Source organism: Gavialis gangeticus, unplaced genomic scaffold (genome assembly GCF_001723915.1).
Source record: "Gavialis gangeticus isolate Ggan-Ray unplaced genomic scaffold, GavGan_comp1, whole genome shotgun sequence".
NCBI classification, from domain to species: Eukaryota; Metazoa; Chordata; order Crocodylia; family Gavialidae; genus Gavialis; species Gavialis gangeticus.
In genome coordinates, this window is record NW_017728992.1 from 98881735 (window position 1) to 98893226 (window position 11492).

Sequence of the window (11492 nt, forward strand, 5' to 3'; positions counted from 1 at the left end):
AAGAGGAGGAGGAGGAGAGGGAGGCTGCAGGGATGCTGTGTGTACTCCCAGGAAAGCATAGGGGCATGTGCCCCCCAGACCTGTGTGCAGGGTGAGGGTGGGCTGCTGCTGCAGGCTTTGCCCTGGGCACCAAACTTTTTTTGCCATGGTACTGATTGCATGTACCAAGTATGCTTGTTCTGCTCCCTCAGCCTTAGCTCAACAGATGTTATAAAAAACAAATGAACAACAAACCAGAAGGAGGTATGATCATGAATACTGTACCAAACAGAAGCATAAGACACGTCTGTGCCCTGGTCTTCAGCAGCCATTCTTGTGCCCCCCTCTAAATAGATGCCAGGAGCTAAGTACCCTGCTTGGCCAAATACTGCTGCCCAAACTCTAACTAGCACAAGGTGCATTGCAGAACTGCCACTTGGAGGGGGTTTGGAGCAGTCTCTAGCTTACCTAAATTCTACTGCAGCAAAAAATCTGGCCTTCAACTCTCCAGAGACCCAAGGTGCAAGTACACATTTTCTGTTCATAGATTCATAAAAGTAGGGTTGGGAGGGACCTTGCAGATCATCAGGTCTGACCCCCTGCCCTGGGCAGAAGAGAAAACCAGGCTCAAATGACCCTAGCCAGGTAGATGTCAAGCCTCCTCTTAAAGACCCCCAGGGTAGGAACCATCACCACTTCCCTCGGAAGTAAGCTCCAGGTCCTAGCCACCCTGACTGTAAAGTAGTGCCTTCAGATGTCTAGTCTAAACCTACTCTTTAACAACTTGTGGCCATTATTCCTTGTTACCCCGGGGGGCACTAGGGGGATCAAGGTCTCTCCCAAACCCTGCTGGTGCCTCTAGTGAGAGTTTACAGACGACCACCAGGTCTCCTCTCAGCCTTCTCTTGCGAAGGCTGAACAGGTTAAAGTCCCATAGCCTCTCTTTGTAGGGTCTGCCCTGCTATCCCCGGATCACGTGGGTGGCCCTCCTCTGGACCCTCTCAACGCTGTCCGCATCACTCCTAAATTGCAGCACCCAGAACTGGACACAGTACTCCAGCTGTGGCCTGACCAGTGTCACCTAGAGGGGGAGGATCACCACCTTGGCCCTGCTTGAGACGCATCTGTGGATGCGCAACAAGGTACAGTTAGCCCTACTGACCATGACCTCACATCATCGTCCCATGTTCATCTTGGAGTCAATAATGACTCCAAGATCTCTTTCTGCCACCGTGCTCTCAAGAAGGGAGTTTCCCAGCTTATAAGTGTGCTACTGGTTCCTACTGCCCAAGTGCAGCACCCTGCACTTGTCAATATTGAAACCCATCCTATTTTCGTTAGCCCACCCCTGTAACCCATCCAGGTCCTGCTGTAATTTGTCCTACCCTACTAGCATGTTAATTTGGAGAGCTTTAAAAAATGTTGATTCACTTACCACATGCATGTACAGCTACTATATTGCAAGAAAAAAATACTTTACTTTGGAGAATTGTATTAAAAACCAAATTTTTAAATCAAGGTTTTATATAATCATGCTATGCATTCTCTGAAAAAAGAAATGCCATAACAAATGACACAGCAGTATATGCAACCTTGCTGTAGCCTTGTTTACTATAAATTATATAAAACATTGCCTCTTGCTCTGTGAGCCCACAAATAACACAGAATTTTGCTGAAGATGTAGCTACTGTTGTGTTTCCTTATTACATATCTTTTGGCCTTGCTACATAACAGATCAATTTTGAGTATCTAGCTGTACCTAAATCTCCCCAAAATAAATGTGGTTCTCTGATGCATCATAGCATATATCCTACTGTAGGGGATTCTTTCGCACAGTAAGGTCTACTTAGGCATTCCTGCATCCTATGACTCTTTACACAAAGACATGAAGGCTGAAATATCTGCGCTCTTCCCTGAATTTCCCAGCATTCTGACGTCTGAATCTAAGAGTGTGTGGCCTAATTCCTATTCCCCTTTATCCGTCTAAATGCCATATAACCATAGTTTAACAGTTATGCACTATTTGTGATTTGGCTTTGTGTTTGCAAGCATGGTGCTCTGAACAGTCAGCAGCTGCGGGGGGGCACAACTTTGCCCTGAGCAGGCAGCCTACATCTTCTCCCACCCCCACAGGCTCCACTCCAGCCATGCTTCTCATGGCAGAGGAGAGGGGGTCCTCTATGCTCCACTCCAGCTGCATTAACCACCAGGTTCCATAGCCCTGGCAGCTGAGGCCCCTTCTGGCAGAACTGGGGTAGGGCAGGGAGTTGGGAGTGAGGGGTACCAGCAGGGTCAAGGGACTATGGGTCAGGAGCGAAAGTCACCAGCATGGGCAGAGGCAGGGCACGCCTGCTCAGCACCACAAAGCAGCAGTGGTGAAAACCACAGCTGGACTTGCATCCTGGTGAGCAAAGGGGGGCAAGGAGAGCTCTGATTTTCCATAAAAACAAAATTAAACAACAAAATATATAGGTATTTAGAATTTTTTATTATAATGATCGAGGCACTGGTAGGCTTCCAAATTGTTTTAAAATTGTAAATATATCAATAAAACATTGTGTTCAACTGATACCTATATATGTATAGTGGTGTTTCATTTTAAAATCACAGAAAAACATGGATTTGGGATTTTTTTTAAATCAGAGAACTTGGCATTTTTAAACAGAGAAAATGAGGATCCCTGCCATGACTGATTTGGCTCATCATAATGATTTCCCAGAACTCATCTATGTTCTACAGGACTTCTGATCCTCTCCCAAGTGAGGCAATTATATTGGGTGAACAGAATCTGTTTATTGAACAATACTTTCCCTCCAGGAAGATCCAGCTTTGTACTTTGGTGTGCACTGCAGTAGTGTAGCAAGAAATTATTGTATTAATGAAGGACAAATAACAGTGTTTTAAATTGTGGTCTCCATACTTGCTAAACTTAAAAAATGAACTGAAAGCAGTTAAGGTGCATCAGAAACCTCACCACTGAGAAAACAACATGAAAAATAATAAAATTCAACATTTAAGAGTCAGAGATCCACCCGTTAACAAACGGATGATTGACCTTTTTTGATATAACAAACTAATATGAGTGCTTCTGTACAAGGAATTACTTACTGTCTCTAAGAGTTTCCCAAGCCCACTGATCATTTTTGAAGAAGAGGTGTCTTTTAATTTCTTCTACACCATTTCGTCCTAACCTCACTTCCCTACAAAGAAAAAACATGATATACCACGTTAGCTATTTCCTCTCCTTTTGTAAGAATAGTTCAAATGTCAACTCATGTTTTTTAACATTTTAAAACTAAGGACAATACAGAAAATGAATGTCTGTAAACTGTGATGTGGAATGTATTAGACCAGAAATACCTTAATCCTAGACTTCAATCTAGTTTAAGAGTCTTCTATGCAGCCTAAAACCAGAAATGCCGCATAAGCTATACTTATAAACACATACACGCTCTCTCCAGTGTGGACACTCTCACTCTACACACTTAATTAAGTACTGTAGAGCCTGGATATATTGCAAAGTTTGGATGGTTAGTCTCTTGTGAAGAGAGAGTTTGGGAATTAAGCAGCGTATTTACAGATATACCAAACAATTTTATGGGATTGCTTAGGTCCCCCAGCTCTTTACAGCAGTGCCCTGTGAAGCAGAAGCCATGGCAAATAGCTTTGTAACTTATCCTTAGTTCAATAGCCAACTGCATTTTAAGTAGACTGCAAATGACTCCAATACAAATGGTCTGGGTTCCACTGTAATTAGCATGTGTCTTTTTTCATTTGGCTTAAATCCCAAACCAAAAAAATATATACTAAGTTCCAAAAGTACTCTTAAACTGCAATTAGACTGTCCACAAAGGAAAGGTGGGTCATGCCAATTTAACTGCCTTGTAAAAAAAAAAAAAAATCCTATAATTTAGGAAATAATAGCCAATTAGATTTTCATGGTATAACTCAGGTGCATCCCCACTGAAATCAACAGTTTTGGTGTAGGCAGTAAGAAAATTAAGTCCACAGTTATTTACAGTGTACATGGTATTTGTGACAGAGAGCCTAGGGTGCTCTGTCAGGTTAAGAGAGAAGCAGCCCAGGGAGAGCTTTGTGGGGCAGGCAGGGTGTAGCTGACACAAGGCTGCCAGAGATTAATTGAAAAGATGAATAAGCTAATACCTGCAAGCAAGCTAGGGGAGTCACCTGCCCAGAAGGAGGCAGGGTCCTGGGAGAGATGAGGCAGGCAGTCTGGCCACAGAGACTGAGCAAAGAAGAGCTCTCCAGAGGTGCCTGTAACTGAGGAGTAAACTGCAAACATGCTAGGCCCTGAGACAGCTGGGAAAGCTGAGGGCTGCTAGCATGATTAAAAAACAGGGTTGGGCGCTAGCCTTGTTACAGTCAGAAGGGCTTGTGTTTGATGTTTTGGTTTCAGTTTGGTCTCAAAATAACAAATATTAAATCATGGCATGTGTGTAAGGAGCGAGGGCCCACTGGAAGTGGTCAGGGCAGGAACTGCATGGGCACCAGGGGGAATCACAGCTGTCCCCGAGATCCAAACCTGGCACCATATTCACCAGCTAGAAAAAAAAACAGCCAATATCCAAGAAGGCAGTGATCAGTAATACTACTACATTTACTTGCATACTGCACATGTTTCTTCCCCCAAAATTGGTCATCCAAAGTTAGGTCAGGAAGCATATTTTCTGCTCAGAATAGCAGCAGTGGCATTTTATACAGGTAGCACAGAGAGTCTGACTTCACAGCTTATTAAAAGCCTACTTGATTCTTGCTAATTGCTCTTCCCCAGTAAGTGTTAAAGGTCCCTTTCCTAATGGTTTTGAAGTTCCACTACTCAAACTATTTTCTTTTTGCAAATTCTTCAGAATTGCCTTGGCAATTTCTGGACTCCCCTTCATTTCACAGCTCTGCTGATTGTTCTTAGCTTCTTTCAAAATCCTAGAGCTGCCCATGAAGTCCTATTTACAGCAGCAGTTAACTTCAGCTTTTGGCAGAGCAGCCAAGCGTTGCTGACAATTCAGCTGTGAAAAGGTTAAAACTGTCACTTTTCCAGGGTCAGGCACAGCATCTAGGCCCTGGGGACGTTGGGCAGTGAGTATCAACCACCCAGGGTGGGGGAACAAGCTCCAGAGCAAAAAGGATTGGGCACTGCCCAAGTCCCAAGGGGCCCATTCCTTTTTTTCCAGAGCCTGTACCTCCCACACTGGCACCAGCAGGGCACAACCCAAGCTCTGGCCAGGCAGCAGCAGCATGGGGGGACCAGCTCCAAAGGAAAAAAGAAAAAAAAAGGATCAAGCCCCTTGGAGCTCAGGCAGCAGCATCCCAGCTGCTGCCAGCCAGCTGAGCACCATCTGAGCTCCAAGTGGCTTGACTCTTTTTTTTCTCCAGAGCTCCCCTGTGCCACTGCAGGCCAGGCACCACCTGAACTCCAGAAGGGATCAGGGTTAGAGTTAGAGTTATAAACTGGGTCAGGGAACTATGGTTCTTAATGAACAGTCTTTCTGTGATGGCCCATTGGCATTAGGCAAAGTGGCTGGGTCTGGATCTGCTCCTAGTCCTGCCCCTGCTCACTAAGCCTCTAATAGCAAGTCACAGAGGTGCATGTGAAAGACAGTCAGTCAGAGATGGTTTTCCTCTTAAGGCATGACTGCTCCACTAAGCTGAACAACACTAAGCTGATTCACATTTGTGAACCTTACAGTATAAGGCTGGGGTCAGCAACTTTTTTGGGCAGAGTGCCAAAACCACCCACAATCTCAACTTGTAAGATGTTTACATGCCAGGCGCAGATGGTAGGGAAGCCACGAGGGGTCCGATCCTTGTTGTAGTAATGCAGCCCTGGCTACTTCCCTGCCATCTGCCCTGAGGCACACATGCCAACCAAAATGCCTTTGAGTGCCACACTGGCACCCATTCCAGGCGTTGCCTACCTCTGGTATAAGGTGTAACAAAGCCAAAACTTAGCTGGTGGTAAATGGTAAGACTAGATAACACTAAATGGGTGCTTAGGTTGTTGGTATTCTTTTAAATCCTTCTCTCTCTCAAACTGTCTTCCAAATTTTAAATACAAATACCATGCTTTAAGAAGGCTTTGGCCAAAATTATAAATCAATATCATATTAACCAAAATAAGACAGAAGATCAAAGTCCAGTCAAGACTCAATCCAGTCTTTAAAGCGAAACATAGATGGAATTTACACAGGGTGTTAGTTATAGCCATACTGGTCTAAGGTCATAGGCAGACAAGGCTCTTTGGATAAATGTGTTTGTGCCTGAAAGCTTGCAAAAAACAATTTTTCCAACTATTTAGTTGGTCTAATAAAAAAAATACCACGTTTACCCAAGAAACCTTGTCCACCTGGAGTATGCAGGTACCTTTCTAACAGTGGGAGTGGTGACATTCCTCCCCAGAAAGTGGCAAGAGGAAAAAGGAAGAATAAATATTAGTATGTCTGACAAAGCATATTTAGAGACCAGAAAGGGAATAAAAGTGCTGCTGACCCCCTAAATTGTGACAGAATTATGATCTAACTTTAAGGCAACAGAATTATAGTACAGTATGGTCAGGTACACAAGCAGTAATCTAATACCAGTAAACATTTCCGAATAGGAATGGCCAACTTGAGCAGGAGTGCCCCAACTGGCACAGGCAGCCTCTGTGTGCGTCTGTCACACTGCATATTCTGGATGGGGAGGCAGCAAAGCAGCAGATCAGGCAGGGAGCACAGGGAAGGAAAAAAGGCAGAACAGAGAGCAGTAGATGACACAGAAGAATGAGATCAGAGAGTGACACTTGGGGAAGGTGTAGGACTAATCTGTGGCATGCCTGCCACAAAGGTTGGCCTCTACTGCTTTAGAATACCACCAGAAACTCACATTAACAAGTAAAAATGCATTTTGTGTATATGTGAGAAAAAATGCCCCAAAACTTATTTTAATTCTGTATTCTAAATAAAACTTTAAGCCATTTACCTGTCAGTTAAGAAGGCACAAATCAGGTTTTTTGCCTCTTTAGAAATCTCATTATCATCAGGGAAAGTCAGAGAGTTCTTATGGTTCATAATTTTACTATATGTTCCAACTAAAGAATCTGCATAAAAAGGTGTATCGCCTGAAAAAGCAGTAATGCAAAAATTAAATTAAATATCTGGATGTTAGAAATACTGTACATTTTATTAGAACATTTTAGATTTAGAACATTTCAGAAAGTATTGTACATTATTCTTGCGTACATTCTTGCAGACTATAAATTAGTGTATTAGAAGTATATTATTGTATGCTAAACACGCATAAAAATATATCTGCCGACAACTCCCAAATCCAAATGCTAGTGCATTAAAAGTATAGTATTCTTGCTGTTGGATCTTGACTGCAGAAATTCCTTCACTCAACTCACTAGTGACTGAGCTAACCATCACATCTTTCAGGGTCAATTTACTCATTTATTTGCTTCAGAAGTTAAGGTGAGAAAACTTCTATAGAACTACAGAAGTTCTGATAATGAAGACGTTTGCAAAAGGGCAAGTGGCTAGTACTATAACCAACGAAAAGAAAAAAATATTTCTGTGGCTATAGTTAAGGATTGTCTGCAAAATCAACAAAAAACTTAATAAAAATACTGATCCTCGCTGCAAAGAGGGGATGGTGCTGGCTGGCGGGGTGGCATGAAGGGCAGACTAGATGAGCGGTGCCCTCTCCCACCCCAACCCCAGGCCTCTCCACCAAATCAGCACCAAGGCTGGGGGTCCATGAAAGGCAACCAACAGTCAAGATGGTGGCTGCCCCTTCTCCCTCCTCTTGGGACCTCTCTACCAATCAGCACTAGTGGGTGGGGCTGCCACAAAATAACCATGGAATAAGAGCTTTATGCTGTGATCAACCTGCGAAAATTGGTAAGTCCCCCAGTGATTTAGGTATACCCCTAGTTATAGTTACATAAAATAGTTCATATGCTATTGAGTTAGATGCATCTTAAACCACAATATAAATTAGCTCTTACTATAATCATCCCATTTAGCAAGTCCAATATTTTGTGATGATCCATTATACAAGATGAAAACAAAACTGTTTGGGTGTTTAAGTACAGGTGCTTAAAATGTTCCTGTATTAGCCAGTACTGGCTGCCAATATTTTGATGAGGGTCTCAACTTTTTTTTTTTTAAACTCAATTTTTTCTTCTGATAACAGCATTCAGTACAATATCTAAATAGGTACATGAACTTAAAGAGAAAGAAGTCAATTTATTAGTTATTTATCCATTAAAATAATCTTTGGAGCCTTAACCACAGAAAAAAAAAAAATCAAGTAAGTACAATTTGCTGGTAATTTTTATATTGTACTCTTGAATAATATACCAAATATACTAATATAGCAATTCAATGGGTCAAATTTGTGCTAGTTAGCAAAGCAAGCTAAGATCTTATAAGACTGTCAGAGGTAATGTCCCATGGAAAACATTAAAACATACCACACTGACTCCATAGACACTTTGGTGCATTTCAGAGCCAAAAAACCCTCTGCAGCATGATTGACTTAATATGAAATAGGGGTGGGGAAAATCACCAGAGGTTATGAACTCCTATTTCTAAACTATTCTGCTAGGAATTCTTCCTAATACTCCCTTTAACTTGTTTGGCAGCCATTAAACAGGGACAGGCAAAATACAGCCTGTCGGCACCTGACAATTAATAGTACCCCGCCCATCCCTTCCACCTACAGCGGTGGGAGTGAGGGGCACACATATATACACCCCCCACCCCCAACACAGCCAATAAAATGTGTCACTCCCACCCTTGGTGGAAGGACCCGGGTCAGCCAACAGCAGCTTCCAGGCAGGGCTGCAGCAGCCACTGCTGCAGCTGCCGGGGGACCTGCTTGGCTTCCCCAGCCTCCTGCTCACTCTGAGGACTAGGTAGGGAAGCAGCAGGAGCAGACAGCCTGGGGCTGTGGCTAGTGGCAGCATGGAGCCCACGCCCAAGGAGGCAGCAGGAGCACAGAGCTCAGATGGGCAGTGATGACGGTGGGGGGGTGTGGGAACCTCCCCCCCAGTGGCGCACAGCTCCCGCTGGCAGCAGCAGAAGCACTAGCAGGCAGGGGCCCTCATGCCCAGCATAGGTGCTGCTGCCCAGTAGCACAAGGCTCCAGCCAACACTGCACATTGCAGCAAGGAGCAAATCCCAGGTGGGCTGGCTCTATCACACAGGCTCCGCACAGTGCACATGCAGCCCATGGCACTGGGAAAACCCAATGTACTGGAGCCAGATGCCTTCCCTGCCCCCACTTCTGGCAAGTCTTGGGACTTAAGTGGCAGAGAGCAGCAAAGGCAGCAGGTTCCAGTGCACTGGGCTTTCTCAGTCCCACGTGAGTGTGGAAGCTGCACGTATACCAAACGGAGCATCCACGACAGATACGGCTCCATCAGACTGTGTTCCTCGCCCCCACATGCAGCACTGGCCAAAGCCAAGCCCCACCAGGCGGCAGCACCTGCACAAGACATGAGCGCTCCCTGCCTACTGGTGCTTCTGCTGCTGCTGGCAGGGGCTGTTCACCATGAGAGGGGAGGATGTAGAGGGTCCACACATCCTGCCACAATCCCTCACACCTCACAAAAGCCACATTCCCACACCCTGTCCCCATAACCCCCTTACATATACACAAATCCCCAACATACCCCATTGCCCCCGCAACATCCCACACACCCCTACTCCACCACACACACACCATACGCACCCCCACCCACCATACACAATATACAAGACTCAAACTTTATTTTCAAGTTGTTATGCAATCATCTCTATATACACTATGCAAATGCAAATCATGACAAAAATATTTTTAGTAATAAAATTAAAATGTTATAGTAGGTGTTTGATTTTAATGTATGATTTGGTGGTAGGTTTTTTTCTGGTTCCAAGATGGCAACCCTCCTTTCCCAAAAGGAGCAGGTCAGGGAAGCAAGGAGAAGGACTTCCAGTAGCAAAGGTCAGGGGTATGGGACAATTTCCAGTCCCAAGATGGTGACTGGGGGGGGGGGGGCAGGACAATTGTCAAGAGGCGGGTTACCCATACAGCCCTTGACAGCTCACCAAACTTGTTAAGTGGCCCTCCAGCCAAAATAATTGCACATCCCTGCATTATCACAGAGCCCGTTAAAAAATGCCACTGATGCATGTCCAGTGCCACCATACAGTACTAACATTTTGGAAGAACAGAATAAGTCACTAAAGATACCAACAGGCAATAAAGGCAGCCATTTAAATCATTCAAATCCCCCTAGCTATTTGCCACATCTTATCAACTTCAGTACTGAAGGCAAAGATTTTTTGTCATCTTTTATTGGGCCAACCGTGCTGTTGGGAGAGCTGTTGGGCAAGCTTTTCAGCAAAACGTGCTCTTCCTCTGAGCACTCAGGGATTATCACGGCTGCAACACACTAAGCCTACTTCAATACTAAAGGCATCATTTTGACTAAACCTAGGTGTGCTGGTCAATTCTGCCTAGAACAAGAGTGGCTCAACAGTTCACAACTCATTGAGGCCTGCTGCATTGTTATTCACAATTCCAGCAGTTAAGCCACTCCCTCCCCATGTCTGTGCTGTACAGCAGCAAGTCAAGGCTGTAAAAGGTAAAAAAAAAAAAGGCTAGGAAAATAAGGCTTTTAGCTTCAGGGCTTGGAGGATTACCTAACCTCCAACATCAGGCAATTTCCTGACTCCCAAATAGGCTTGCTCTATGCAGCTTAAGCTGTACTCCAGTTACCAAAGGCAATGGAGTTTTACAATTATAAAATAAAACACTTCAGCAATATAACATTTTGATTTGGATATAAAGCGAAATAAGTGGTACAGAAAACTGTACTCACATAAAACTTATCATCTTGTTACTCACCTACAAGCATTTCATACAAAAAAACTCCAACTGACCACCAGTCGCATTCTCGTCCATAGTAACCATCACCACCCTGGGATTTCAATACTTCAGGGGAAATGTAATCTGGTGTTCCAACAGCTGTATCACATCGTACCATACCTTCCTACAGTTAGAAACAAAAACAGCTGGGCCTAAATATCAAGTACAAGAATTGGACAATATTTTAAGCCAGTGTTTCTCAACCTGTAGGTCATGAACCAAAAGTGGGTTGCAAGAATATATGAAAGGGTCACAAACAAACGTTAAAAATGGATTCTCCTTTGAAGGGGAAAAAAAAGTGGGAAAACTGTGGTGTTTCCCTTGCAGAATGGGGAGGGGAACTGAAGGGGCTGCAGTTCGGGATGGGTCATCGATGTTTGCAAAGGGTCCTGGTCCAAAGGTTGAGAACCACTGTTTTAAGCAACCATTCATCCTCTGCATCTTTCCTTAACAATGGCTGCTCTGAAAATACTAGACAGAAATGAGCATTTCATCACTAAAATATATCTTTGAATGCACAAATACTAAATCTTCTACTGATCCATTTATGTTTTAATGCTAGGAAAAGAAAAAGCTCCTTTTGGGGGGGGGGGGGGAGGGAG

General features: G+C 44.1%; 1 protein-coding gene across 2 annotated transcripts in view; it reads right to left on the reverse strand.

Annotated features, from left to right (window-relative positions):
- Positions 1–11492, reverse strand: part of ROCK1 (Rho associated coiled-coil containing protein kinase 1) — a 179040-nt gene that overhangs the window by 80351 nt on the left and 87197 nt on the right. For both annotated transcript variants that reach the window (XM_019526045.1, XM_019526036.1), the window contains exons 7-9: positions 10870–11014; positions 6955–7093; positions 3088–3179 (exon numbers count right to left, since the gene is read on the reverse strand). In XM_019526045.1, the coding sequence (XP_019381590.1) occupies positions 3088–3179; positions 6955–7093; positions 10870–11014 (376 nt within the window). The remainder of the gene's footprint in view (positions 1–3087; positions 3180–6954; positions 7094–10869; positions 11015–11492) is intronic.